Source organism: Artemia franciscana, chromosome 8, assembly GCF_032884065.1.
Source record: "Artemia franciscana chromosome 8, ASM3288406v1, whole genome shotgun sequence".
Taxonomy (NCBI): Eukaryota; Metazoa; Arthropoda; class Branchiopoda; order Anostraca; family Artemiidae; genus Artemia; species Artemia franciscana.
This window is the reverse complement of record NC_088870.1, coordinates 42,852,567-42,869,604: the sequence shown is the minus strand read 5'-3', so window position 1 is coordinate 42,869,604 and position 17,038 is coordinate 42,852,567. Positions and strand designations below refer to the sequence as shown.

At 34.8% G+C, this 17,038-nt stretch overlaps 1 protein-coding gene across 3 annotated transcripts in view; it reads left to right on the top strand.

Moving 5' to 3' along the window:
* LOC136030450 (hemicentin-1-like) overlaps window positions 1-13,404 on the top strand; it is a 214,279-nt gene extending 200,875 nt beyond the window's left edge. For all 3 annotated transcript variants that reach the window (XM_065709442.1, XM_065709443.1, XM_065709441.1), the window contains 2 exons: window positions 11,068-11,220; window positions 13,263-13,404. In XM_065709442.1, the coding sequence (XP_065565514.1) occupies window positions 11,068-11,196 (129 nt within the window). In that variant the 3' untranslated portion in view covers window positions 11,197-11,220; window positions 13,263-13,404. The remainder of the gene's footprint in view (window positions 1-11,067; window positions 11,221-13,262) is intronic.
* The last annotated feature ends 3,634 nt before the right edge of the window (window positions 13,405-17,038 follow it).

Below are 17,038 nucleotides of genomic sequence, written 5' to 3'. Positions count from 1 at the left end.
ACAATAAAATGTAATATTTGTGCCAGCCTTCATATGTCGTCCTGTAATTCCTCCTTTAAAGCGTACCCAAAGTACGCTAACTGTGACAGTAGTCAGGTATCGTTTAGCTTAAAATACCCCCTCCTGTTTGATGTCCTGAAAAACGTTTTATTTGGAAATGACTGTTGAAATTTCCAATTCAAAAACCGAAAGTGAACGATTATGACATCTTTTTCCCACAGAAATATTTATTTCCCTAAGTCTACATTAAGTCTTTACGAAGAAGCAGCCAGCATATTATGTTCACAACCAATGCTCGTGAAACTAAAGGCCGACCCTCCAGTGGCCTGGGATATGTTATCAAATGATAAGCTACACCTTTGTCATCAGTCTTATCTAATTCTTCTGTCAAAATTGTGCCAATGTGACTAGTACTCCTTGGGCTCAAGATGGATTTTATATTCTTTACTCAATAAATTTTCTAATGCCTACTCATCCCTTAAAACTCTGTTATGCAGTATTGTAAAACGTGGTATCAGTGGCTACTGATAGGTAACCTCAATTGTGATATTAATATATCCTCCAATCGTGCCAACTTAGTTTTGACTTAGACTCATTGCCAATTCATTACTGCATAGCAACTAAAGCTCTAAATCACAGTTATGTTCATAACAGTGGCACCGCGACAAATATTTACGACTGTAATTGTTTCGCCAACTTTCCCTGTTTTCTTCTGTTCATGTGGAAGAAATGTTGCGTGCTTTTAATGACCTAAATCCACATAGTGTATTACAATCTAGTTCAATATTCTCCCCAGCATTCCCTGAAAGTTTCATTGTAATACCTTTAGCTTTAGTAGCACTAGTAGTAGCTGCCGTAGTATTCGTTGTCCTGAACAAGTACAAAAGTACTTATGGTAATACGGTAAGCACAAAGGTAATACTGGCAGTGAGCCCGTCCTTCTTTTCACGAATCTTAACTACGCTGATGACGGGGACATGCTTGCATGCTAAATCTATTGCAGAAGCCCAAGCTATGATCAATAACGTGGCAAACGAAGCCCTCTCGACAGGCCTTCAAATAAGTCTACAAAAAATAATAACCATGCAAATGGCTGGGGGGGGATGAAACCCCTGTGACCCTAAACAGTAGTCAGATTGAAGATGTTCAGTCGTTCAAATACCTACACTCAATGGTAAACCCTGCTGGTGTGCCTTCAGAAGAGATCTCGAGCTGCATATCGTCAGCCTAGAACACAATCCTTCAACCACAAAAGTCTTTATGAAAGTAGAGCAAAATTCTGATATGGAAAAAAAACTGAGTGTATCAAACTATGGTTTTCCTTTCCATTTTCTTCTATGGATTTGAAACGTGGCCACTGAAACCAGCCAAAAAGTTGATTTTGCATACGTTCAACCACAAATACCTGCGTTACATCATGGGAATCCGGAAGTAGGCTTCCTCTGGAAGTATAAATGTCGTGGTCTGCTGATCTGATTAGCATTGGTGCAGCTTGAGCGTACAATAAGTATAAGTAAAAGTAAGTAAGTAATAGTTGTAGCAATATTTGTAGTAGCAGCAGTTGTAGTAGTAGCTGTAGTAGCAGTAGCGGTAGCAGTGTTAGTGATTGTAGCAGTATGCACATTTTGCATTTTTCCCCCTTTAATATTTCTTGTGAGTTTCAACTTAATACCCTAGTCCATTCCTGGAATACTGCTGATAAGCCCCATTTTAAAGCTGTTTGTAGAGAATATGTTTTAATTTAGTTCAACATCGTCGCAAACACTTCCTGAAAGCTGCAATATCTTACCTTTAGCCTCAGTAGAAGTAGTTGTAAAAATACAAGTAATAATAGAAGAAGCAGCAACAGTAGTAGGAGTAGCAATATGAAAAGACTCCTCCCTGAAAGTTTCATCTCAACATACTTAACTTCAGAACAAGCAGTAATCCTATCAGCCATAATAGTAACAATAGTGGCAACAGAAAGATGCTGCATTTTGGTTAGCTCAACATCGTCCTGAACATGCCACTGATAGGTTGATCATCCCCTACATCATTCGTAAAAAGGTTCGACTTATTACCTTCATTCTTCCCCTTTTAAGAATCTGTATAGATAAATATGTTTTAATTTACTTCAACCCTCCCCTCAACATTCCCTGAAAGCTTTATTTGAATGTACTTGTTTTTGCATCAAGGATGAAACACACCAACTTTCTCAGGAACAAGTACTTTCTTTAAGCAATATGCATATTGCATAACTTATAGCCTCTGCTCTGAGGACTGGGGGGGCTGATAACAGTAACATTCCCAGAGACATAGTTGCTATACCTTTCAACTATGCTGGATAAAATAACCATATCAAGATATCAAGTGGATGTGTTTAGAGGATTAATTAACCTTGGAGGGGATTTTCATCCTCCAATAGCTTTTATCTCTTAAAAAGGTCACTAAAACTTTTGATTTTCAATCACAGGAGCTCTTTAAAGATTTTTATGAAACCCATGCGCTGCCTGATACTTAAAAATAATGCTTATATGCCCTTATCAAAACCTACATGCAAATATATAGTTTTTTTCATTTTGAAACTCCCCAAGAATGTTCCCTAAAAGATTCATTTTTAAACTTATTAGCTACTGCAGACATAGTGGTAGCATTGGTAGTATAAATATAGTACCTTTTGATTAGTTAAGGATCCACCAGACCCTATCATGGAATTTCTAACATAATAATAAAAGCCGTTCTTGAGATATTACTGTTACAATCTTCTGACAATTTACTTGCTTGGAGTTTTTTTTTTATTAAGCTCACCATCCTTCTAAAGATCCTTAAAATTGCCATCTTAATATCCTTAGCTGCAGTAGATGCAACAGCTGTAGTTATAATAGTAGTACCACTAGTAGCGTATGCACATAGCACCTTTGGATTTTTCAACAGACGTTGAAAGTTCCAACTTAATACCATCAGCTGTTTCTTATGCATTTTTGATGCGTCCTCTTGACAACCTGTATGCGAGGACTGTATTTTATTTAGTTCAACACTCTTTTAAGATTCCCCAAACTTTTCGCCTTAATATCTTATCTTCAGTAGCAGCAGTAGTAGCACCACTAGTGATAGTAGAAACAGCGGTAGTAGCCCTAGCATTTGCAGTAATGGTCGTAGCGTTAATATTAATAGTAGTAGTAGCAGCACTAGTAGTAGGGTTTGTGGCAGTAGAAGTAGTAGTAGTAGTAGTAAGATGCAAATACTGTGTTTTGGTTAGTTGAGCATCCGCTACAACAAATCCTGTAACTTTCAACTTCACATACAAAACCATTCCTGAGATAATGCTGATTTTGACAACCTGTATAAGACAGGGTGTTATGATCCATGTCAATTTCACCTTAAATATTCTATCAAAAACTCACTTTCGTACCCTTGGCCGTAGTTGTATTAACAGTCCCAGCTGTAATAGTAGGAGTACTTGTAGTGCTTGTTGTAGTAATGGTATAGCAGCAATAGTAATAGTATATTACATTTAAGTAAGTTGAATATCACTCTCATAAAGCCCTGGAAGTTTCACTTTAATACAACTAGCCCCTGCTTTTATATTTCCCATATGACCTTTTGACAACCTATATGCTCACAGTCTGTTTCAATTTAGGTTAACCTCCTCCTCAACACTTCCTGAAATTGTTATCTTATTACTCTGAGTATTAGCAATAATTGCAGTAAAAGTAGTCGCATTAGTTTTAGCTGCAGCGGTGGCAGTAATATTAGTGGTATTGCGCGCTCATTGTCTTTTAGTCAATAGATCTTTTCTTTGGAGCACTACCCAAGAGTTCCAGCTTAATAACCTATTCCATTCTTGATATAGGCCCTTTTGAAAATATCAATGTTTATAGTCTGTTTTGACTTAGCTCAATTTTTCGTCCATATGCTCTTAAATTTTCACCGTCATACCAAATTATCGGTTAAACTGTCATAGCCTTAATAGTAGTAGTAGCATAATAGTAGTGGTAATAGTAGAGGTAGTAGTAACAATAGAAGCAGCAATATTGATAGCTGTAGGGACATGCAGATTTTGCCTGTTGTTCAATTGAAAATCCCCTTAATGATGCCCTGGAAGTTTTAGCTGCTTACGGTAGGCTTTTCGAAGATATTGCTGATACATTCTTCTAACAATCTATACACACTTAGCATCAACTAAGATTAACTTTTCCTCAACATCTCAAATTTTCACTTCAATATCCTCAGCCTTGGTAGTACTCACTACAGAAGCAGTGCCCTGGAAGTTTTAGCTGCTTACGATAGACTTTTCAAAGATATTGCTGATACATTCTTCTAGCAATCTATACACACTTAGCATCAACTAAGATTAACTTTTCCTCAACATCTCAAATTTTTCACTTCAATATCCTCAGCCTTGGTAGTACTCACTACAGAAGCAGTAGTTGTAATGGTAGAAATAGTATTAGTAGTATTAATGGTTGTAGTAGTAGTAGTTGCGATAGCAGCAGTAGCAGTAGTTGTGGTAGCAGTAGTAGTAGTATTTGCGTGCAGGTACTGTCTTTTTGGTCAATTGATCAACCCCTCACCATTCCCTGCACGTTCCAAATTAATACACTAAGTCATTCCTGAGTTAAGCCCCTTTGACAACCCGTGTAAATAATGGATGATGTACATAACTTATGTCCTTTCTTCTGAGGCCTCTGGAAGGGGTTCGACAAGCCAAGATTCATAGTTACTTGACCTTCCGGCTATGCTGAACAAAATGGATATCTCAATATGTTGATGGGAAGTGTTTGGAGAATTAACGGGCATGGGAGGGGAGATGGTTGTCCTTTAATTACTTTTACTCTTAAAAACGGCAAAAGAACTTTCAATTTCTAATCGAATGAGATCCTTCCACGGTTTCTACCATAACATTGGTGATGCCATAATACATCCCACGAGCCAGGTAGAGAAAACCCTAAGGGTATTCTCCAAGTCAGAGGTGCTATTGTTTATTTGGTCTATCGTGTACAAGTGCTTGTTACGTCATAATTTAGCGGATGTTATTATTTACTGAAGCAAATTTAAATGTCTAAAAATCGACGGGCAAGGTTGTAAAAACCCTTTGGACATTCTCCAAGACGTTAGTTAATTGTTTACTTTTGCAAATTTAAATTTAGATGACGTAGTTTTGAGGGTCAACTTCATTTAATTTGGTAGAGCTCACGCAAGGTTTTGTTTTGGTACAGGGAGCATTCTGGGTATAAACACCGGATATTTTCTGTTACTGGAAGTATAAAAGGTTGGTTTTAACCCAATAACCCTCTTGAATACAAACACCGAGTATTTCCCGTTAGTTGGCCTACGCAAGAATTTTTTTGGTCTACGAAGCCTTATGGATATAAACACCAGATATTTCACATTACTTGGCTTACGCAAGGGTTTTTTAAGTTGCAGGATTTTATGCTTCACTCCACAAAAGTCTCAGGAATACAACCAACTGTTGGAAAAGTGAGAGAGCATGGTTTGTACGTCATCGCTGTGAAGACAATTACTACTATGATTATAAGCCTACTAATTTTTACTTGAACGCTAAAGAAAGCTACTTTTCATACGAAAATACCATGTGTAACATTGCTTTAAATGGACAAATTGAAAAACCTGAATTTCATAATATGAACCAACATAGTATTATTGACTGTACAAAGAGATTTAATATAAGTGTAGTTACAATGTATTGTAGAAATTTGACTCTGACTTTGCAGGCTAAGATACCACAATGATATGCCGTCACTACTAGTTGTTGATGACCAACTGCACGTAGAAGAAGAAATCTAAAAGATGAAAACAAAGACTTTTATTGCGCTTACTTTTTTATTTTAAAAAATTTACAAACAGTATTAAAACTCTTTATTCTTAGGGCACAGAAATAAATATTGTACAGGCAGGAAAGGGTATTTTCCGCTATTAAGTCATTTAATCTATGATTGTCCATATAAATGCTGAGAAATTCATGGTAAGTATTATCACGAAATCAAAAAATAAAATATAGTATTGCATGAAAACCACAGTTTTTTTTCGATAAATCTTGTACTCGCTTCAGATTTTGAATAACAGATTTTCCGCTTTGCTCAATAAAGTCTTTGATATGAAGCGTTTAGAGTGCATATGGCAGGTCAAGAGGATTAAAAATTCTATATTTTTCACTGTTTGAAAGAGGCAGAGCCAATAACTCGTCATTACATTCGATGGGCTACCATTAAGAATGATAATACTATCACAAGTGTTACGAGTGTGTCAAAGGAAATCCAAGGGTGTACAACAGAAATCAAATTTGGACATTTATGCATTCTAGTTGAATACACTGATTATTTGCTTCTTGTTCATGGCGCAAGGTCTAATAAAACACTACCATCGGGGTTAATTTTCCAGTAGATTTCAAATTGATTTAGCAAGATTAAAGCTATCTGCTCTGTTAATGGCTTGGCAAATTTACACTCTAAACATATAGTACCCGTTCGGACAAAACTCATATATTGAGCCCAAGACAACTCCAATACAACGATACCGGGACTTCTTGAAAACATTGTATTGGTTGTACCATTTTCAAATAGTTGTGATGCTCGATCTGGGGATTGCATTGTCAATTAATTTGGGGTCCTATAGGGTTTATCAGAGGATAAATTGTTGAATGTAATTCTATTTACTTTACACACAAGAGAGGGAAGTCTGAACATTTCAAATTTGTGTGGTGAAGTTGTCCATGGTCCTATGGCACTTGCACTTTTTGCAAACGCCTAATCTAGTTCTAAAGGATGTCCACCATTGATAAATGAGGAATCGATGCAGGTATGTAAACTTCTGGCAATATGTCGTTGATTGGTTATTGGGTGAGGAACGAACAGTTTTACATTATTTCCATTGGCTCTACATTTTTTAATTGCCAAAGCAAAAGAGCTGTTGTTTTTTACATGAAGTATTTCTGAACTTAGAGAGACTGTTGTATCAGGTGCATCAGCAGGAACCTTACACAAAGTAAAATTGGACGGGACAAGTTGTAATTTAATGTAAATCTTAACATTGGGAGGCATCCATTGGGGATATTAAATCTTTCAGGATTTATTTACCCATATAAGTGTAAATCACTAGTTTTCGTATTTCTAATTATATTAGCAGAGTCAGTGTCTATTTTATATTCACCTTTCAATTTCATAAAGGACATTGGAGTCAAAAACATAAATCGTATGTTGCTTCCATAGGTTGAAAGACTGCTAGTGCTCTTTCAACGTTCCTAGTTGCTCACTAATGTTCCATTTATCCAGACACTGATCCGTCTAAACAAATTTTGTAGTACAAGGCCTTCATAAAATAAGCCCTACGCAGTATTTGGGCTTTGATTGACAAGAGTGATGTCTTTCGTTTCAGACCTAAGTAGAGACTGATGAGTCATGAGGTATTTCTCGACCTTTGAAACCTTTCCTGCTTTGTCGTGATTTCAATGGCTCACCGAGAGATCGTACACTACACCTGAGATTTTGTGAAACACAAGTCCTTGCCAAAGCCAAAATCGTATAGTGTAAAAGGACGTAAAATCCGTGGCAATCAGAAGTAATAGATTTTTAGCCAAAAGTAGTACAGAGCAAAAACTCAGCGAACCAATTGCCAGAACCGTAGCCCAAGACAGACGAAAGACCTTTTTAATAGTTTATTCCATGAAGAATTTCCTTGGTCTAAGAACAGCAAAATAGCAGTTAATATCGCGGTAAACGAATGTATTTTTCTATTAGCCATCTCATTGTTGAATGGGACGGAGACGACATGTAATCACCGCCAAACTTCTTGTTATTGCCAAGGGATCAGATAATTCAGTTCTTAGTGTTAACTGACAAAGTTTCAAGTATTAAGTGTTTACAGGAATATACTGAATATGCTTAATATTGTAGTGATGAGTGTAATCGTGAGTGGGCTTTTATTCAAGATCACGTAGGAGGGGGAGATTGCTACTGAAAACTCTCAATGTCTCAACAAAAAATACATATAGAAATATACAAGTGTCCTTAGAGAATCCGAGTCCAGAGTCTGCAAAAATAACACGTTCCATATACTGGTGGTTCAAGCACTTTTATCAATGGTTATAGTCTGTTGAAAAACATGAAAATCTCTGAGATTATCGTTGAGATGAATTTTATCATGTTTTTTAGAAAGCACATGTAAATCTTGCCATGTTCAATCGAACAGATAAACTGGAATGTACCATTCTTACGAGCTAAGATTTTTCTATTGATTGCATGACACAAATCATTCATACTACCAAATTCTTTGCATGGTAGTGTGACAAAGGGTATTCATCAGATTTATGTGATTCTCTCCGTTCTTTGGTAAGGAGTGGCCAATAGTTTCGTCCAACTTTGATGTCATATGTACGATGTTTTCTCAGGATATCATGTTTATTTTTAATAATACATTCAGCAGAAGCAACTTCATACTATCCATCAAGTTTGATAGCAGGGGAGAGTTTTGTTCAAAACTTGCGTGTTTTTTTCAAATCACCGTAGAGGTGGTCAGAGCCACTGGACATGAGTGTCACATAGAAGGGATTGGGCATTGTACACGTCTTCAGTTACTATCCATAAATCAAAAACAGAGTTCTATCCTTGCCAACGACAAGTAACTGTCTCTTACACCTATGAGTTCGACTGTTTTGTATCTTTGTGATATACTTTTTTGAAGTCTTTAAATCTTGTCTAAAGTCAAAAGATCTTCTAGTAATATTTACAATCTGAAAAGTGCTTTAGTTTCTGGATATTAACTACCCACTGTTCTACGACTTCGACGGAAGAATGTAACGTGGTTAACTGTGTCAATATTCTATTGCTATCTTCCTTTTAAGCCCAGTGACTTGAGCAAGTGTGATGGGGGAGCTTAAACTTCCCGCTTCACCAATATTATCATGAGCATGTTTCAAAACTTGAGCCATTTTGAACAAAAACAATTAGTGAAGTGTCCACTATCTTTTTGCATACTAGCGAGTGAGAGTGATGCACTGATACTAAGACACCATTACTTACGTCCCCCCACTCTCATCATAAAGTCATCGCTAGCCGGCGTGCTAGTATTTTAAAAAACTAATTTAAAATCACCTTATGATATTTGACTATATTCCATTAATCGTTTTAAAATATGTTTATTGACAATAAGACTTTTTGCGAAAATTCACGAGTTAAAAAATTAATGGAAATAGTTGTCATATGATAAAGGTCTTCAATGATTTGTTATAAAATCTGATATCAAAACAATTAGATTGTAGGTGTTGCCGTAAATTATAACCTCATTCTTTTACCATCAATTTTGAAATGTTAACTTTCAGCGAGATAAGTCAAGAGTCTTTTATATTGATCACGATACGATTGAGGTAATAGGTCTGCAATACTTGTCAAAACTGTAGATAATGACGTATGTTGTTTTTCTTTTGGTTTTGGTGGTGTCAAAGTTTTTGAATTTTGAGACTTTTCTTTTTGCAATTAATGACATTTACTTTGAGTGGACTATCGCAGTAAGGTTTATTTCTGTCCACTCATCATATTGTATTTTGAAACAAAATTAATTTTCAGCGTCAGCATTTGCCTCATTGTTAATAAATTTACTGAGATTATCCTCAAAATACTCCTTTGGTGAAAGGAAGAGTTTGTTTTGATGTCAGCTTGTAGGTTTGAGCCATATTTATGAGAAAACTGTTTACAAATCTAGCAAATATCGGCATAAAAAGTATAAAGAAGTGACCTTCCGCTTGAAGAAGATGCTTTTTAAATCCTTTCCCTTGTTTTTGCCATCCAGAACACGTGCAAGTGAACGATGTTGCTTTTTATTTTGCTTAGCTACTTCTGGCAGTTCAATATGGCCCTCAGTTAAACTTAAACAAACCTCTGATAAGATATTATTGGAGTCTTTGTAAATACCATGCGTGAGTATAGCCTCCCAAAGCCATTTGTATCAATGACAGTTTTGTGCAGTGAAACGTAAAACCCTGCACATGAACAAACCTTTGCGTAAGCTAAGTAACGGCAAATATCTGACGTTTATATCCACGAGGCCTCTTGGGCCAAAACAAACCCTTTTGTAGGCCAATTAACAGCAAATATCCAGTGTCTATATCCATGTGGCTTCTTGGACCAATCCAAACCCATCCGTAAGCCCTACCGAAACAAATGTCGTTGACCCTGAAAACTACGTCATCTTAATTCAAATTTACATAAATAAACAATAGAATAGCGTCTTGTAGAATTTCGTGAGGGCTTTTTCTACCTGGCCCGTAAGATTTTATACATTCAATTTTCCATAAGTAAACAGAATCGGCTAAAACTATGATGTATCAAGTACCTGTTCCCAACAGACAAAATAAACGATAGAACCTACGTATTGGAGAATGTTCTTAGGGCTTTCCTATTTGGCTGACGGGATGTATTGTGGCATTATTACTCAATAATTCCTTTAAACAAATTGCCTCGGTTAAAAAAAAGCATTACATTGACCCTACATGGCTCTTTACTTACACAGAGCTATTTTGCTGCTTACATTAGGCAAGCAGCAGTCTATCAGTCAAAATGTCAATGAGAATAAAAAATTTTAAAAAGAATTAAGAGGAATCGAAAATCGGAGAGGAGCTGAGTGAAACGAGGACCTGAAATTATCGCGGCCACTGATTTTGTTTATATGTTACTTTTGTATGTTACTAATCCTGTAAAAAAAAAATAAGTTTTTTTAGTTTATAAGTTTATTTAATAGTTGAGGTTGTGCGGGTCAAAAGTTTACAATGGTAGTTGATGAGCAAATCTCTGGGGGTTTTAGACTCTCCCCCTTTTTCGATTAGATTTTTTGTGAAAAAATTTATAAATTTACCACATATCTCTTGTAAAAAGAATTACCACACCTATGCAGTTAGTGACTGGGGGCTCATGAAATAAACTTGAACTTGAAATGAGGACGTAATTGACAAAATTGGAGCAAACTCTACACTAAAAGAATGTTTTCACCTTTTTACTTAGATTTTTATTTTAAGAACAAGCACGAACAACCGATTTAATTACCTAAATGTTAACCTTGCCAAATTTGTAATTTCAGGTTCCAGAGGGGAAAAGCGATGGACCTGACTTACCTGTAGATGACGAAACAAAATCAGTTCATTATAAGCCTGGCAAACTTCCAGTTCCCTTAAAATTAACAAATTCTTGGAAAAGTAGCAACTTGTAAAATAAATGTACTGTGCATCTATCGGTAAGTTAAAGTACTTAACGGTGAGTTATTGTAACATCTTATCCATGTACGTAAGTTGAGCCAATGAATTGGTAAAAAAAGGTGTGAGACTTTACTTGATGCTGCGTTAATTTTGTTGTTAGTACTAATATTTTTCCTAGTGCTTGCAAAAAAAGAACAGCAAGAAATATATTTTTCACTTAACGCAAAAAATATTAACACAAAAAAAAATCTTGGTAACAGGTTAAAAACGGATAACATACTTCGTAAGAGTAAAATTCGGTTAAAATATGTTTGGTACTACTAGCTCTCTAAAATATGTTTGGTACTTACAAGGTCCTTGTGACGAGAAAGGTCTGACAAAATTTAAGGACTCTCAAATACTCTCACAGTTTTTGGGAAATATTCATAAAGGGCACTGGAAACCAACTGAAACTAGGACGAAGATTTTTGGTACTGCTAGCTTAAAGACCATCTATCTTAATATTTAGGGTGATGACTCGAACTCAAAAATATCCCCCCCTTTCAGGGCAAGGGCTGCAATTTATGCAATTCGCTTGGGCGGTACTGTCTAGCTGTAAAAAAACAGCGAAAGTTATTTTTTGTTTAAATTTTGAACCAAAAGTTATTCTGGCACTGATCTTAAAACTTTGTTCTTAGCCAGGACAATACCACTCTGTCTTAGACAGGATGGAATCATCTCTCTAATTTTCAAGGCTGTTTGTCCTTATGGAATAAAAATACTTGAAATCTGAGCAGTTCAAATATAGCATTTTGTGCGTGCTGAAATGTATCCCCACATCTTTCAATTCTGGCTTGGCAATTCTGATGACAAAGTTCATTGTATATTCAAAACACAAACCTATGCAGCAATTCATAGAACCACTGTAAACAAAGTCTTTGGGAACAAAAAAAATGTAGTATTACCTATTGTTTTTTTTTTATGTTGACCTCAAAACTTTGTCAGAATTTCTCCGTTGCTCTTTGTTGTTGCAATTTCATTGTATTTCATTGTTGTTGTTGCATTTTGTTTTGTTCTTTTTTCTTTTTTTTTCTTTTTTTTTCCTTTTTTTTGCAAGCCCTGTAGTTCCAAATTGTTTAGGAAAATTAACCTAAAAACTTTTAAAAGTCTTGTAAAAGTAAATTTTACGTAAAATTAAAACATGACCAGAATTTCAATCGCCCAAACAATTTTCCAACAATCTAAAATTCGTAACCTTAATATCAAAATCAGATATTTCATTTTACCATTTGCAATCGTTGTTCGTACTGTTTCTTCTAAACTGTTTTTTTCAGCAATCAAATATACTTGCACAAATAAAGCGTTTGTCAGATATTTATTAGCAGTACAAAAGCTTCACAAATATTATAGACATAATGTGAATGTTTTAGTATGATACTAGAATACGGTGGGAAGCAAGATCTTAATAATAGCCTAAGTTCAGATCGTTATAGCAAGGCATTATTTCTTTTTTGAGATTTATAGCATCAAATATTTTCTTTTACATGTATAGCCTAAATTTAAAAAAAAACGACAGATGTAGATTTATATCTCTAAGTAAAATAACATGGAAACCTCAGAGTAAATGAGAAAAATGAAAGCAAAGCAAATGTATGCCTTTCACGCTATTTTCAACTAAAGCATGAAGTATTGCTGGACAGACAAAATACTTAAGTGTGGAAATTTTTCTATTTTAAAATTCTGTCTAATATTGATAGAAAAAATGGCAGACATAGTATAGCTTTTTCACTTGTTAGCGCTAGAACTTCTAATTGACGAATAAAACATGAAATTTAGATTTAGGCCCATCATGTTATTATGCATCAAAATTTCAGCTAAATTTGACTGAAATAAAGAGATGAACGAATTATTTTGAAAACCAGTCTTTTATTCAAGTATTATACCTTAAACATCAAATTAGAACTTTTAAAGTGAACTTGAAAACTCTCTTATATTAATCATCTAGTTTTTTAAGTAAAAAACAGAGTAGTGAAGAAATGCTTTAGCCTGCTAGTTCTTCTGGCACAAAACATACTTGATCTTTTATTTATGTTTTTTGCAGGTTCCTTAATGTTTTCTGGGAAGAGTTTTCGAATAAGTGAAAAAGTGGAAATTTTTCGAAAAAGTGGAAATTTTGAAACATAGGCTGTTAAACAATGTTTTTGTTAAGATTTCAGTCCGGAATAAATTTTTTTAACTCTTTACATGTAAGCTTACTTCTAGTTGAGGATACAGCCTGCACAAGATACACGTAAAGTTCTAGGTTTCAGGGCTACCAAATGGAAGGGCAATACCGGTTAAACATTCCCTCAGAATTTGAATTATATTTCTTTTTGTTTTTAAGCAAAACAATCGAAAAATCCACCACTCCCCTCCTAGAGATTTTGACTAATGCCTTTTTCTCTAGCTTCATTTTTAAAAGTTGGAAAAACCTCGTCCCCTTTAAATTTTTGTGAAATGGTGACACTACTAAGCAGCTTTACAACAATTTTTGTTTAGTTATTTTTTTTTTTACTGATCGTAGAAAATGTTCTATTCATAAATCAGATTACCGTTCATGCAAAATTTCCTGCATTGAATTGAATGCAAGTTCTTATGGTTACTTCTAGCAGTGAAAAAGATAACGTTTTACGTTTTACGGACAAATTCATTAAGAAAGAAGATAATTAAGTTACTAGATAAAAGAACAAATTTTTTCAAGAAAGCGTAAGAAAATATCTTTGTTAAACTGAATTTTCTTACATTTTTACATAAGATGGCGAGGTTGTCGTGTTTATCGTGTTTATCGGTTATTGTTGTCATGTTGAGGTTATTAGTTGCAAAAATAGAAGAAAACTCTATTTGTACCATTTTGCTCTACCAAACTGCAAGTGAAGAATTACTTTTGCTGGTACTAACCAGACTCTAAAAACAAAATTTTTATAATACTATTTAATTGTAAAAAGCAGCTTTTAATGCTGATTTTAAAAAACAGCCAAATTTATAAACTTTAAAAGTACTGGTCAAACACCACAGGCCTGAGAAAATTTACCTTATTTTAAAAAAAGGGTAAAGCATCCATAACAAGGAAGAGTTCTTGATGAAAATTAAGACCAGAACTGTTTATAATTACTTTAAAAATTGTATCTTAAGGCTTCGGATAAAACGGCCCCTTTACAAGCAATGGGGGAGAAATCAATAATAACCAAAATAGGGCTAGACAAAAGACAAAAGACAGAAAATGGACAAAACTTTATAAGTTTCGCTATTTTGCTTTGAATGGGTGGTCAAAGGAACTAGAGAGGGGGCTTATTCGATTAGTAATTGAACCAGAGCTTGATAGCTTTTTCATATATTCATAGTTTTTTTTTACTTTTTAGAACAAAGGCCTTATATCTTTCTTACCTTCAAATTTCCTTAGAGGTTGAACTATGGCCAAAGGTATTTTCTTATCAGGGCTATCGGGACGTTTGACATCAGTCGGATTACCATTTTAAATTTCTAATAATTTACCACTAGACATTTTTGCAGGACTTCATCGGTACGATCATCGGTACGTTTGGAACATAGGTTTTCCAAAATTCTAACCGGTTTTTCTGTAGCCTGTCGTTTGTCGTTGTAAAGAAAAACCTAAGGTTTTTATGGCACTTTGTATTAATCAAGTGACATATAGCGATCGCAAATTCTGTCGGTCTGTTGGTCCTGGTTTTACTAGTTTAGGCGCTTCCAGATAAGTTAGCTATTTTTCTAAAGGATAATTCTATTGAAATAATGGTACTAGAAGATCAGAATAGGATGATTCAAACGGAAATTGAAAGTTCTAGTTCCCTTTTTAAGTAACCAAAGAGATTGGAGGACAATTGAGCTCCCTCCTACGCCCATATTTTCCGCAATATTATTTGATTAAAATTTTGTGACAGCCATGTTGTTAATTATAGTTGAAAGATCAAATAATTATTTCTTTAGGAGTAAAATGACTCCCCCACAGTCCGTGGGGAGAGGTTTGTATGTTATAAAAGTCGCCCATTATCTACGTATAGTGTTTGCTATAGGGAAGTATACAGACAATTTATCTTGTTGAAGGGAGGGGTTGTTCTAGAGGGTTGTTTTCTATAAAGAGAATCTTCCATAGGATGAAAAATCTCTGGGAGGGACTTATCACAACATTGAAAATAAAAATAAAATTAAAGTAAAATAAAATTTTGAAATGATGGGCTATTCAGCAGTGGATATTATTATTTATCAAAAGTTTAGTTTTGTCTTATTTCTTCCCAAAACCGTTCACAACAAATTTAGTTTCACAACAAGCAAGAATTTAGCTAATGCCCCCTCCCCTAGGTGTATAAATCTAAAGCCTACTGCGTCACTACCACTTCAATAACAGGGACAAATATTCAATATATTACATATTACAAATATTACATATTACAATTGCAATATTACAAATATTCTCTTTTCCGCATTGAAATGAAAATAAAAACTAAACCATTCAAATTTTACTCATTCATTTTTTTTATTATAAAAAAGAGTTTTACTTTTTCAATTTTGTTTATTTAAATAGAATTTAATCTTTAGCCACCTTATAGTATATTAAACCTCTAAATGCACATTTAATGTATTCAGTACCTTGTGGCAATTAAATGTTTGCCCTGGTACTGTAAAACATTACATTCACATGCCTACAGGGACAGAAATTTTATCCCACTACGCCGCTCCAGGTATGGGTGGTTCTAACAGATTAATAAGAGAAAACAGGCTTTTTTGAACAGAAAGTCAGGAGCGGTATTAAAACTTAAAACGTACAAAAATTATTCCGTATATGAAAGGGGCTGTCCCCTCCTCAGCGCCTCGCTCATTACGCTAAAGATTCTTATTTTTTTTTTTAATAGTTAAAAAGAGTCAAACTTCAGCGTAAAGAGTGAGGCACTGAGGAGGGGACAGCCCCTTATATATACGGAGTTATTTCTGTTCGTTTTACGTTTTAACGTCGCTCCTTACTTTCGCTTAAAAAAAATCTCTTTAATTTAATTTCTGAAAGTTGTTTAATTAATGTAGATTTTGAGTTTGGCTCAACGTAAGTGAACAATTATAACGAAATTTGCGTATTAAGTTTACTTTTTTTTGGCTAAATGGCTATCTCAAAATTTTGATCGGACAATTTTGAGAAAAAAGGAGAGGGGGAGGGTGCCTAGTCGCCCTTTCATTTTTTTGGTCACTTAAAAAGGGCACTAGAACTTTCAATCTTATTTATGAATTTTAATTTTATTTACGAATTAACTTACGTAACGAACTTCTTTCTTCGTATATTTTTATTACGTATATGAGGGGGTTCGCCCCCTTGTCAACACTAAAGTTTGAATTTTGTTCCAATTCTTTAAGAATGACCCCTGAATCACAAAGGGTTTAATTAGACTAAATAACTAGTATGAAAGTACTAAAAAAAAAAACATTAGCGGAAAGAGCGAGGCTTTGACCAGGGGTGAACCCCCCATATACATTATAATTACTATTCGTTTTAATTTTTAATGTTGCTCCTTACTTTCCGTTAAAAAACTTGCCTTTTTATTTAATTTCTGATCGTTTTAAAATAATGCCGGGAAATAATCCATAAAATAATTCCAGAATTCCCCATGTTAAACAGATTAAAACAAATTAAAACAGATTAAAGCATTTCAAATTAAAACAGAATTCACCATGAAAAACTCCTCCATTGAAAGATCTTCCCACTTTAACTTCTCCCCCGATCCCCCACCAGAAAAAATTCCCCCTTAAAACGCCTGTCTATTTCCCAGTAACCAATAATATAAGTAAACAATGGGCAAAGTTAACAACTTACAGCCCTTGGCCCGGGGACTGTGG